General features: G+C 45.2%; 1 protein-coding gene across 1 annotated transcript in view; it reads right to left on the bottom strand.

Moving 5' to 3' along the window:
• Nucleotides 1-13,728, bottom strand: part of FBXL7 (F-box and leucine-rich repeat protein 7) — a 290,873-nt gene extending 277,145 nt beyond the window's left edge. The window contains exon 1 of the mRNA XM_004678062.2: nt 13,472-13,728. Within this exon, the coding sequence (XP_004678119.1) occupies nt 13,472-13,508 (37 nt within the window). The 5' untranslated portion in view covers nt 13,509-13,728. The remainder of the gene's footprint in view (nt 1-13,471) is intronic.
• Nucleotides 13,729-13,819: the final 91 nt, after the last annotated feature.

The following is a 13,819-nucleotide window of genomic DNA, read 5'->3' as shown; positions in this document are numbered from 1 at the left end:
AAATTCCACTTACAAATATTAACCATGAATTGGTCCTGAATTGCTACTTTATACAGAATCACAATGGAAGAATATTCCAAGAAAACAAAATCTGTAGGCAAATGACAAATCTAGGAAACAACAGCTATATTGGGGGAACACTGACATGCCCAATTTGACCAGAGTGTAGAATGCAGAAAGAGAGGTGATTGAGAAGCTCCTCAGGAAGGAATCCTACTTTAGCATAGGGATGAATACAACCAAAGCTTAAAGGTTGACTTGATTTACAGACAACAGGTGCTGAAGGCACTTTCTTTTTTTCTTTTTTTTTTTTAATTTTTATTTTTTTTTTAATTTTTTTTAAAAATTTATTTATTTATTCATACAGAACTGGGGTACAGGCCAGAGGCTCAGGGGCGGTGAGAGGCTTCACCAGAGACAGAGTGGGGAGCAGAACAGGCTGATCGACGAAGTACACTGCTGAGGGGAGCAGCGGGCGGGTCAGGAGAGGTCTGCCGCGCCCTGTGGTCACCTCCAGGGCAGGCGGGGATCGAACTCATGCGGAAGTGGCTTAAGCTTCTTAGTGCTGTGCTTTAACTCACTGCGCCACCAGGGAGGGCCCTGAAGGCACTTTCTAAAGGAGTTGCCCTTTAATCTTGCTAAGGAGACTGTATAAAATTTCCATCACTGTGTACTGATAACTCGGAACTAATAATATGCTTTTCCATTATTTCCAAAATCCTCAAGACCACAATGACGCCAGGCTTAGAACAGTTGCGTAATCTCAAAGGAACATTCTTTGAGCATAATAAAATGACTAATAAACTACTTAGGATAATCAGGAGACCACATATTAATTTGGAGCCATTTTTCATTTTGCTTATGATTCTATCCACCTGCTCCTATATGTTGGATGTTTCTAATGAACCTTTCCTCACCACTAGTCTATCACATAATAAACACCATCAATTTCCCAGTTCTCTTAATAGACGGTAACATGAAAAGCTGACTTAAGTAATAAAAACCATGACCATCTGTCTCCACTTCTCTACTTCTTCTTGACTATTTCTACCACCAACTACAGGGAGCTCCAGCAATGTCTAGTCAAAGAACAGTAGACAGGCAACATGCAGGACCATGGAGGAATTATTCAGATGTCTGATGTCAGTGCCAGCACGAGCAAATAGAGCAGACAGATCAATGGTCTCTAAACCTATCTGCAGTCAATTCTCAGTTACAGGCGCAGCAGAGCATCTCAACCAACACCAACATGGTTCTTGGAAAACAGCACCCACAGCAGCAGTGAACTCTGAGCTTTGCCAAGTGATTATGTGCTACTTCAGCACACTGGACCTAACTTCTTTTTTGGAAGATTTATTTATTTATGCATACAGGACTGGGGTACAGGCCAGAGGTGCAGGGGCGGTGAGAGGAGTCACCAGAGACAGAGTGGGGAGCAGAACAGGCTGACTGACGAAGTACACTGCTGAGGGGAGCAGCGGGCAGGTCAGGAGAGGTCTGCCGCGCCATGTGGGTCAGCTCCCTGGCTGGGGATTGAACTTGTGGTGAAGCGGCTGCAGCTAGCTTCACAGAGCTGCACTTCAACCTATTGCACCATCAGGGAGGGCCCTTAATGCAGACAGTGACAGAGCAAATATGCAGACAGTGATGCAGTCCCTTAACGGTCAGCTGGAGTGCCTTTCAGGGAAAGTTGGGAGCCCCAGAGACATGGTGACCTGCCCTGGTCCCTTCCACAACAGCACTCTGTTCCCATTCCTCTTCTTCCTCTCCTGCCTGACACTGGGTGCCCCAGTAAACCCCCTCTTAGAGGAATGAAGTGCAAGAAGTTACTGGAAGACATCATAGGGACCATACTCAGGAAAGGCAAGGGACAGGCAGACTGGAAGCACTGCCCTGACAGACAGTCGGACACAGGGCTCAGCCCAGTGGCCCTTCAGAACCATCCTGCACTACCCACCCCACCCCCCACCTCAACCAGTGGTTGGTTGGGGGTTGCATTCTCGCCCTGGGTGAAAGTAACTTCTGGAGAAGCACTGGGCTGGGAGCCATCAATGGTCAGGCCTGTGTACCTCTAGGGGTGGCGAAGGCAAACCCTGGCAGGACCTTCTAGACAAAGAAGAAACACTGGCTTCAAATTTTCTAAAAGAAAAAAATGGAGAAGTATGTTGCAGAAGAGAGAGATGGATTCAAAAGAGACAAAATCAGCTCTAGTATCCTAAAGCTTGGTTATCAGACCCTTGACCAAACCCCGCCATTTCTTTGTGCTTCGATCTCCTCTCTCCGAAAGGTAAGCTGAGGTCACTTTTCCTATGAAAATGTCTTTGATTCCAGCCCAAATGTCACTCCTGTTCAATATCCAAATTCCTTCTGTTACCTACCTCCAGGCTCACCAATATACCTAAGGGGGTAAAATAACATAAAAAAATCTCCCTTTGCGTTTGACATTCCTACTTGTTTAAGTGTGAAGAGATGATCAGCAGCAGCAGATTCAAGTCTACACACGACAATGGACAGGCAGCAACCTCAAGATTAGATTAGATTTGCAAGCAGCAGCTTGGGGATTCTGACATTAGACAGAATACAATTATTCAGTTAGTTGTGTCTTTATTACGCACATGCCCCCTGTGAGGCAATTTTCCTTATTGGAAGTAAAACAGCCCCAACCAAAGCACTTAAAAATGATCCTTTTCCTGTTTTTATTAGCTCGTATCAAAGATATAACCATTTGTAGTACAACCAAGGGAGGGAATTGGTTTTTCATTGTTCAGTTCATGTTGTATGGCTTTAGGAGTGGAGAAGATCCCCAAGGAGATACAGTCTCTCAAACAAGCTTGCAGGTAATCAACAGGAGCATTCTTTCGAGGGGGATGGAAAATAGAGAAAATTATTAAAATATAATTAAATAAGCAAAGTGGATGCAAACCAATGAGGGAGAAGTGAGTTCATCAGGACAGAAGCGGTACATGTTGGCACTGACTTCCACGGCGAAACGCACGAGGCCCCTGGTCCAAACACCTCAGTTATCAGTCCTTCCACAGCAGGGCAGCTGTACTCTTTGGAACCGAACCCCGAAACACAGCATGAGCCTATGAATGCGCGCATGCTCTGGCACCTCAAACAGGGGTCAACGGGCTGAGTGTCAGGTGAGAACAACGTCTACCGAGGAAGCAGCGGTCCGCGCCTCCGAACTGGGCTTGCAGTCAGCAACCAACCAACCCAAGGCGTGACTCCTGTGGCGGGCGTGGAGCCGTGTCTGGCCCGTTTGAGAGGCCCAGTCATCTCCACCTCACAGAGCTCCCGGTCAGGACATTTGCTGCTTCTTTAGCTAGATTTTCACAATGACCCTTTGTCTGAAATTGTTGCTCTTACAGATGCCCTCTGATCAAGGCAAAGTATGGCATTCCAATTTCAGTTGTATTTTTAAAATTCCTTACAGGTGATGTGTTTCTCTTGCATTTTAGGGAGACTAAATAGATAAGAGGCATAACAGGTCTTGCCTAATTTGTAGGAAGGGGATGTTTAAATACAGACTGATGGACGTGAACACATGTACCCCGACATCATCACACATGTTCCCGCACAACCTCCACACACATCCACTCCACACACACACATCAATACATGCATCGACTACACACATACAATTTCCTTTCTGGAGGAAGTGGATGATTTCACTTCTGACATTAGCAATGTGGAAAGCCAGAGGCAAAAGACCTACCAGAAACCATTCCACTCATACCAGACACACACAATAATTTCTGTATCTTACATAATAAAAAGGATTCAAAAATAAAGGTACAATGTTTCCAACAGAAAGTGCTCAATCTATAACTTTAAAAGAACTCATAATCCTCTGACCTCCAAAGAGAAAAAGAAAGGGTCAAATAAATTATTCTTAATTAAAAGTCAAATTTTACAATGTCTAAACTAACGCTTTACTTAAATTATCACATAAAGTCAATTTCTAAGTCAGGTGGAACAAATATGTCCAATGTAACTGTCAATAAAAATTGAAACAGTCCTATTTCACTCAATACTAATCTGAAATAAGTCATAGTATAAATATCACAACTCTGTAAATCTATGAAATTGTTAAGTCTTCAGCAATTGTCTTCAACAATGTTAAATAGCTACTTCTTTCATTCTTCCTGAAATATACAATTTAAACCATTTTATACACAAGACATAACCACAGCACTAAAAAGTATTTCAAGTTAGCCTGCCCTCAGAATAAACCATATATCCAGAGAAACTTCTTTGTGTAGCTGAACAAAATGTCCAAGTGTAAATAAAATTCACCAAAAATGTGATGGGGCCTTCATAAGATTGTTTTAGATCCAATTAAGTTCCTGGCTACAGATTCAGTCATCATATATTTGCTTAAAAGAAATATTCTAAGGATCTGCTATGCCAGAGAGTGAGATGCTCACATCAGGGAGCAGACATGGCATGAGCAGTGAGTGAACACAAAGGAACAGAAGGCACTGGGGACTAACGCAGAGAACAGTGGGTAGAAAGCAAAGCATGACAAAATGAACCAGATGGATTTCTATCTATTGCAGACCTGCGACAACTCATGCTGCAGGGCTTGCCCCCAACTGGAAACTCTTCCCAAGACCCCTGAGGAATGGGATTCTTCAACAGCAGGTTATGTAAGAAAAGAATAGGTGTCCACAGATGCTGAGGGTCCTCACTAGAGATGATTCTCTCATCATCCCAGGAGCAAAACAAATTTCCAAAATATTGTGAGTGAAGGGTACACCCCTCCACACCCCAGGGTATCAAGTAATAAATGCACCCTGATGAGCGACGTCGCTGTCATGCACAATCTGTCACTCCGCAGCCTCACTGTAACTGTATCACCACGGTGCAGTCCACGGGCTGAGGAGAACAACAGGGAACCAGGTTTTTCTACTTCAACTTCCACTGCAAAAGTACCTGAAGGACCTTCGTATTCACCTTCCGGTACAGCAATTTGAAAGATTCAAGGATGCAATGACAATCCCCCAGCATGCTCCGAATCAGAGTCCACGTCTCCTCACACTTGAGGAAGATGATGGGACGTGAGAAGTGCTCTAAGTTGAGAATCAGAAGGCGCACCTCATCGTCACTGCAAAATCAAGGCAACGCCTTTAATCTGCAAGGGCTCAGTTTCCTCACCTTTAAATGGAGGTAATGGCTGACACCCTCCTTCAGTCCCTGGGGTGCTAAATGAGATTAGTTTTTGAAAAGCTTAATAGCTTCCAAAGCAATTTCATAGACATAAGCATGGAGAGGCTGGAGAGGCCTCCCAGGGGCTGGCAAAAGAGAAGGGTGAATTCTCAAATACATATTGGAGTAATTCCCTGTATTAACGGCTGTTTCGAATCCATTGTTTTGAAACCAGAGGGAAATAGAAGATAGAAATTATAAGCTATTTAGGAAGGAAACGCCATGTGCACCCCTTTCTAGCGTTCCATCAGCCTCTGCTCGTCGAAAGCAGGTGCCAAGACTATCCCAGGGACAAGGCTAGCCAGACCCAAACCTCACAAGCTCTGCACCCCACTCTGGCACTGCGGATGCAGGAAAAGACGCAGTGTTCCATGCTGAAGTGGGCAGGGACGCCAGTTAGCCAGCCAGCTGCCGGCACGCTGCCGCCCATTGGCAGGCCATGTGTCCCTGGAAGAGCCAGGTATAAGGATTCCTTTATTTGTGCTCATTTAGCCCATAAAACTGTCACTTTTTTTAAACGGCTACTTCTCAGTCACTACATCTTGAAACACAAACAAAAAAGCCAGATGGAGAAAGAAGCAGGCTCTCCAGGCTGAGGAGATGGGGGAGGCACAGCAGCACAGACATGGGGATTTAGGGGTGTCAGGCCACTCACCAACTGTCCCCCAGGCAGGGGTGAGCCTGGAAGCTTCGTGTGGGCAACTGTAAAATGGGAGAACCAGGCCCACCTCCCGGCTGTCTGGCCCTCCGCTAGTGTAAAGTATAAAGTGATCACAGGGGAGGGGTCTCTATAATTACAAACATAGTCGAGACTACCAAATGGCCATTAACGATCATTTTTGTTCCATGAGCTAAGATGTTTTTAAGGGAAATCTCTTCCATGAGAGAGCAATCAGCATTCAAATCCCCATTCTGCAGAATCTTCTCTCTGCCCCTGGTGTGGGGCTTGGTTCTTGCCCTCACCCTGCTCTCCTGCTCCCTGGGGGCTCAGCCCCTCTGACAGCTGGCTGCTACCCTGGCCTCTTCCTGGACTTCACCCAGATGCTGCCACTATGTGAGTCAAGAGCTCACAAGCCAGCAAATCCAAACGCAGATTTAAGGAGCCTCTTCCGAACATCTCCACCTGGCCAAAAAGTGGATCACTTGTACCCAGAAGGTCAATCCACAAATGGAAGAAAAATTCCTGAAGTTTCTCTCCAGAAATTTTGGTTTTCTCCCCGTTGCTACAGCTGCTTGGGGAAAAAAAAGAAAAAAAAAAAAAAAGGCTGCAAAGGAATTTACCACAGAAAGGGTAGCAAACAAAAAAATGTTTTAATAACATTTCTACACATTGCTCATGGCTTCTAAAGTTACAATTATGAGTTCATGCAGTGTTAACAACTGTTTTTCATTTTGTTACTGGTTGAGAATTTCAATAGGAATTGATAGAATGAGCACATCGAATGCCCAACCCAGGCAGGATTTACAGTTTCAGAAACAGTGCCCGCGTCTTCAGCCACAGGCTGGGGAAATGGGGAACATGTGTTTATACTGCACTACTGAGGTAAACGCGGAGATGGTGAATGACTGTTCAGGTCACAGGAATGGCAGGGGTAGGTCTCTGGGGCACTAACTAACACAGTTGAGGCTGGCATCCCCTTCTCTCCAGCCTGCAGTCTTGGGAGGGACCCAGACTGGGCAGGTATCTGTGTCCCCTTCCTGACACATTCCAAACCCTCACTTACAGAACCCCCGGGAATCACTCTGCGTGAAGTAAACCAGCTGAACAATGTTGGGGAACAATTAGGGCAAGCTTCGTTTTTAAAAAGTTTCTCCCTGGTTGCTGCTGTGGTTGTTTTTGAAACATCCGTATCCTGTAGCTATTTCTGGAATGGCGGACACTGTACAGATTTGTCATCACTTAGCCAGGGCTCTGCCCTTGCACACACATGCTTCTCTCCCATCACTGACACCCCCACTTAGCTCAGTGGAGAAGGAGACGCCACCAGAAAAGCCCCTCTGGACACCCTATTCTGCAATCACCCACCTCCCTGCCTCGTTGCTTCATTAAACACTGAACTTCCTTGGAGCAAGTCTTGTTTCACCAAGAGACTAATGCAGGGAGTGGAAAGAAGACGAGGTCTGAGCTTCTAGAACTAGAACGAAAGGAAGCAACGTGGGCCAGGTCACCTGGCATGGAGGTGGTTAGCACCTGCGAGGCCTGCTGTTCTGACTGCCCCCCCACACACACACACAAACTGTGCTGAAGAGAGTCTGGCACTTTCTGAGAAGATGGCATCCTGTGTTCTAGTCAACACAGAACTCTGCCTTCAATTTCCAGCCACCAACACCAACTCAATGTCTTAGATACTAAGGGAAACTTGTATTCAAGATTGTCCACAAAGTGCAAGTAAGAGTCTTGTTTTAGGAGTTACAGGTCTGCAGGCTTCATGGTGATAATAAGAGTAACAGTGGAGTTTATCAGTAGCCAGGACTGTAAATGAGGACAAGACTTCTCAAACCCAGTTATTTGTAAGGGTAAGTCCCACAACAGGCAGGGAAATAAAATTAGCGGGTGTTTGAATAAATATCTAAATATTATTGTCATTACATCGAGATAATTACTAACACACTCATGTAATAGAAAGAAGGGGAGAGAGAGAGAGATGAAAGGAAGGTGGGAGGGAGAGAGAGAACCAATCTAGAGAAAGTACATTTTAGGGTACATTTTAACCACTACATAATTGAGATATATTGGGAGGGGAGGCAGCAATAGGAATTAGAAAAATCACACTTCTACAGCAGGTCAATTATGGGGAGATGAGTGATGTATAGAACTGAACTTGTAGAAGTGACCAGAAAGAATATACAGATGTTGACTTATGGTGATGGACACTTGCAGTTTATATAGTGTTATCAAAGTTTTATATAACGTATGATGTTAGAATGCAGTGTTATCAATTATGAAATAATGTTTAAAAGTTATGAGCAAATGAAAATTATTTCTCCAAAACAAAACAGAAAACAAAAAATGCCCTTCATCAAACATAACACAGAAGAGAACATCTGCCCTAGAACGTGGTGAAGAGCCCTAGCTAAGACACCATGCTCATGGAGAAACCTCAAGTCCAAGATTCCTTTACTATGTCCCTGTTGAAGGTTTCACCTCCTCACTAGGGAGCCTGTCTCAGATGTGGAAGCTCTGATGGGTAGTAACCTCCTCCAGACTGAATCAAATCTCTGTAGTAATTTGCATGAAGTGGACTTTGATCAGCACTCTGAAAACTGTTCATCATCACAGCTCTTCAAATATATTTTAATATGAAACTTCTAATTTTCATTTGTACCCTTCTTCATGACTGAAAGAATTTATCACTAGATTTTATTCAAAATGTCAATATATCTTAATACAATCCTAGTACTATCTTAAGATACATGATATCAAGTAAATAATCATGTAAATCCTTTAAAGAGCTTCCAAACATACCAGCAGATAAGGGTTAAGGGCCAAAGTGACTATTGCTCAAAATCAACCCCAATTCATTCTTTTTCAAAGGGCAAATGGAATGAATACCAAGTTTTTGTGAGTTGATACTCACAGGGTGAGAAAAGTTACTTGTTTTCCTCTTTTTAAAAAGACCCCCCCCCCAAATGCAGAAGTATCTCCTCACTGGTAGACCAAAGATGATACCGTTTGTTGAGCTAATGCTTTGATTTGAACCGAACAGTGGATCTAGTATCACTTATCTTCTGAGTTTCATTATAATGAAATTATTTACTGGAGGCAAAAGGCAAAGACCTATTTCTACTACAGAAGTATGGAAACCTCTGGAGGTATGTCCAGGCCAGGATTTACAAATCCAGTACATCAGGCAGCTGCCACCTCTAGTCAACCAAGGTGAAGAGCAAGTCCTAGGCAACCTCCAATACATACAAACACATACAGCACACACCCCAAAATCACCTACAAAGCATCTGATATAACTAAATGAAATCTATCAGCAAAGACTCTAGGCAAAAAATATATCCAGTGATTAAGTAGACTGTTTCTTTTTAACTATGTATGACCAATGACACTACACTTACATAAAAAAAAGGATTTATGCCTTCCAGTATAGAGTGTCCACCTTGGTATACACATACAGACATACACACAAATATATATGTAGATAGACAGATATAACTTATTTTTATATATTACTTATATTTACATATAAGTATGTTACATAATATACAAATATAAGTAACACAGTAGTTCAAAAGAACAGACAGCACGCTACCTAGATCCTTAAGGGTCAGTCCTTCATTCCTTTTAATCTTGGTCTAAATGCAAGCTTTTCAGTAAGGCTCGTGCTGACCACTCCACTCTAAAAATTGCAACAACCTCTTCAATCCTAATCTAACCATTTTCTTTATTCATAGAACTTGGCCTCTTGGCACATACCACAGGGTTTACTGAAAGACTGTGTATATGTGTCAGGTCTCTGGAACAGTTCCTGGCACATGTCAGGTTACAAGAGGTCAACATGTGTTAGCTGAGTGGATGAAGAAGTGACTCTGGGCTCAGACAGACTTAGCCTTGAGCCCCAATTCCACCTATACTAAGAAATGATCATCCTTCTGTACTTGTGCTCTCTGGTCTTGATATAATGGGGAGCATGGGAATGCCTGTCCAGAGCAGCGTCAGGAGGATGACAGGCATCAGTAACTAACAAGGGTTTAGAATCATGCTTGGACACAGTGAGCTTTCAATAAATGTCAGCTGCCATCAGTATTATTTTGTCAAGATAAGTTTCTCAAGGTGGTGATGCCTTGTGATGACTTACACTCTTAGGCAACTGGCTTTCCTCATATCTGACAGCACAGATCTGAGATGGTGAAAAGGGACATGAGGCTCTTTTTGATGGAGGAGCGGAGCTACCAAGGGTCACACCCCATCACTAAAGCTCACCAGCTCCAATCCAACAATACACAAGCTTTTGCAAAGGAGCTGTACTGTGTAAGCATTACAGCCTCAGACCTACTAGAGTAGTCTAAACATAACAATGAAACCTATGAGTGAGGGTGAAGCTCAGGGACCTTAAAAGGCAGAGAAAGCAGTCAGTCTGTTCCTACTTGAACAGAAAGATTTGTTTATTTGGCTTAACTGCAGTCAAAGCTAATGGTCCTAATGGCGTTGAATCACCCCAACTGATTCTCCAGATTTCTCTGCAGGGGCTGTAACTTACACTTTATGAAAGAAGATACAGAGAAAAAACAGCCCTCCGTAAAATAATTTACCAGAACATACTAATCATTTAGACATTCGCTTATGTTTCTAGAAAGCTGAAGATCAGGAATTTCATGGTAAATTTTCCTGGAGCTAAATCCAGGTCTGCCTCAAAGCTGTGAGGACCAAAATTAGACCATTAACTTGAATGTTGACTATTCAGAAAAACAAAGCATTCTGAAAAAATCCATTGACTTCTAACACCTTGAGCTTAGGGAGGAAGGCGGGACTTTAGGACTGACAGAAGAGGAGGTGGGAGGCAGTGAGGTAGACAGAGGTAAAGGGTAAGGGATGGCAGAAGAGGGAGGTGTACTTGCCGATTCCCTGTAGTAAGTGTTGACTTCCCTATTTATTCCAATAAGACATTAATTGCTCTGGTCTCTATGAGAACTCCCCAAACTTTGACACGCACAAGACAAATGTTTCACAGTTCCAGGAAGAACCCAGGATTCTGCATTCAGGAGGAGATCCCCAGTGACCGAGATGCTGCAGCGTAGGAAGTCTCTGCCCCAACTGTGCCTGCCAAGGTGAGCCTCAGGAGCAACATTTTTTAAGGAAAAAGGTCTTTTCCAGGAGCAAGGGAAAGTGAGATTACATAAGAAATAGTGAAATTTTAACCTTTCTAACATCCAACAATATTCGTAACATAAAGGTGGTTTCCATGTCCGTGGTGGCAGCATAAGCTGCAGATTCGTGAAGTGTATACAAATACTAATACTTTCGCGTTGAGTGATCTCTCACTGCGATATGCAGATCTGCATTCGTAAATAATTTCCCCCAGGGTTTCAAGCTCCAAACCTAAATTGCACTAATGCAATAAAAAAGATCTTAATGCTCAGCCTGCTTTGAGAAGAGAGCTACTCTAACCAGGTGGTTTCAGTATCTTTGAAAAAGACACAGATAAAAAAGATGACACTGGCAGCCAAATCCCAACAGACTATTTGCACAGATTTTGCCTTCCGTAAATTCAGTGTAAGAAAGCTTCCCGCGCCCATTTCCACAGGCAGTAGAACCCCCTCAGGAGAGGTTCAGTATAATTGCAGATGAGAAAAGATTTTTTTCCCCAAAGTTCATGTTGTTTCTATTTGTCTATGTTTTCCTCGCCTACCACAGAGGAGTCTTGATGCACTAGAAAAGAGTGGATACAAACTAAACACTGTGTCCCTCCAGCCAAAACTCAGTTACCTCCCCAAACTTGCTATTGGTCCCCTTGAATCAGCTGAGCCCAAGAGCTTTTTCCTATAAAAAGTCCACAGTGTATCTAAATCTGATCCCAGTAAAATTTCACTGGGCTGAAGTGAAAATGCAGAGGTAGCATTTACGGATAACAGCTGGAGAACATTAGTTTCTGTCTCCTTTTCACTCCCAAGGGTTGCAAATTCTGCTGTTCAGACAGGAAGTCGTCATACACCACACACTGCACAATACAAGAATGCTGGGATCGAACAAGTTGCAGTGGATTAGGAGAGGTGGAGGTTGCATTCAAGAACTCAGGGTTGGGACTCTGCGTGCCCCTGGGAGTCAAACAGACAGTTTCCTCCAAACAGAATTCAAGTAGCATGAAGTCTGCACTCAGGGTGTTCACAAGAGAACACTTTACTCCCTGAAAGTTTTCAAATAACTCGGGGTGCGAAGTTGTGCTTTCAATGTTCACCTTTAATGTTTCCACAAATTTTTAAAACATAAACTCCAAGATGTTGGGGGGAGTGGCTAAGATTCTCCAGATTTTTTTTTTTTGCATAATTACACAGCCTCTGTTTTTAAAGGCCACCTTTTTACATTTTTTCAATGAAAATGCGTCCCCAAATTTTCCATAACTGCCCAGGGTAAGGAACTCTGTGTGTGTGTTTGTGTGTATACACATGTCTATGCATACACAACACACACATTTTATCACATGTGTATAACTAATTCGAAACACGATGATCTGGAAAAGAATAATTTAAACGTAAGTTTCTCATGGATCTGGTCTTTCAGGGTCGATTTCTGCAGCAATTTCACAAAACTGACGAGAAAGGAACAGGGACAGAGGGCGCAACGTCCACATTCTGTGGCCACAGCTCCAAGTTTTGAACAGGACGACAAGACATCCCCTAACACCACATGCTCAACAGCTCTTCTGCATGCCTACCAGTTTGCACGCGCTGGACCCAGGGGTAACGCCTGTCCTCTGGGGGCAGACGGGACGGTAAAATCGCCTGTCTCTTCCACTCCCCTCCAGCCAAGCTCACTGAAGACAAACCTTCCTAACTTTTGAACTGCAGGAAATGCCTCTGCCTTGTGCTTATCGGGGGCATGCAGTTAATCAACCGGGTTAGGCTTTATGCAAAGAGAGAGGAGGGGCCAGGGAGAAGCCAACCCACACATCCATCATCCTTTTAGGAGTAGGTGGAGTTTAAAGTTTCCCCAACTTCCAAGTTCCCACTTGACAGGCAATATTTCTGTGCAATTTCCAGCCCCTCGCAACAGATGGTCCTTTGCCCGTCTTGAGCCCCCAGAGAGCCCAGACAAAGCCCCCAGTTACTCCTCGCCTCGCTGGGCCATAGGTGGTCAATTTCACGAAGCTGTCAGCCCAGGGGCAGCGAGCAGAGAACTTAACTTCTTCCAGAAGTTTTTCTCACTACGGGAGAGTCCGGGCCACTGGGGCACAAAGGCCTGGGAAAGTTTTCACTGCGTTATCTTTCAAAAACGTCTTCCACCATGTGCCAGGCGACCATCCTAAGCCCCAGATGCCCAGAGAGGGAAACTGGGGCACGCGTGTTCAAAAACGGGCCGACATGCGATTGCGCCGTCCCCGAGACCAGCCGGGAGGTTGCTTGAGGAGACCCGGTCACGGCGGGAAGCATCCTCGGGGCGCCTGAGCACTCCTGCCAAAGGAGGGTGACGGCGCGGACCCACGGCCAAAAGGGGGTGCGCCACGGCGGCGAGCGAGAACCTTCCTCCCCAGACGGGAGCGCGAGGGGAAGGGGAGGGGGGCGCGATCCGGGAGTCTGAGACGGGCGGCCCACTCACCCTCACTGCCGTACTGTTTGCCATTGTTCGCGCCCATCCTGCCGCCGTCATGCCCGCCGTCTCCCCGGACACTGCATAGCTGGGGCGCACTGCCTGCGCGCTCCGCCAGAGAAAGCCCGCCCGACGGGACCGTTAGCTGCGCATTCCCCACGCTCCGGGACCGATCTCCGGCCGGGGCGGCCCGGCTCTCCGGTGGGAGGGGGCGCTGGGCCCCCTCGCGGCCCCCCCGATGGCTCCGGGCGGGGCGGCCCGGGGCTCCGCTGAGGCCTCCTCTCCCCGCAGGGCCGGTCCCACATCTCCTGCATGCCCGGGACCGTGCGCCGCTGGAACTACCCGCCCCCACTCTGC

Source organism: Condylura cristata, unplaced genomic scaffold, assembly GCF_000260355.1.
Source record: "Condylura cristata isolate star-nosed mole 26May11 unplaced genomic scaffold, ConCri1.0 scaffold00007, whole genome shotgun sequence".
NCBI classification, from domain to species: Eukaryota; Metazoa; Chordata; class Mammalia; order Eulipotyphla; family Talpidae; genus Condylura; species Condylura cristata.
The sequence above is the reverse complement of the archived record's forward strand: the minus strand, read 5'-3'. Positions and strand labels throughout refer to the sequence as shown.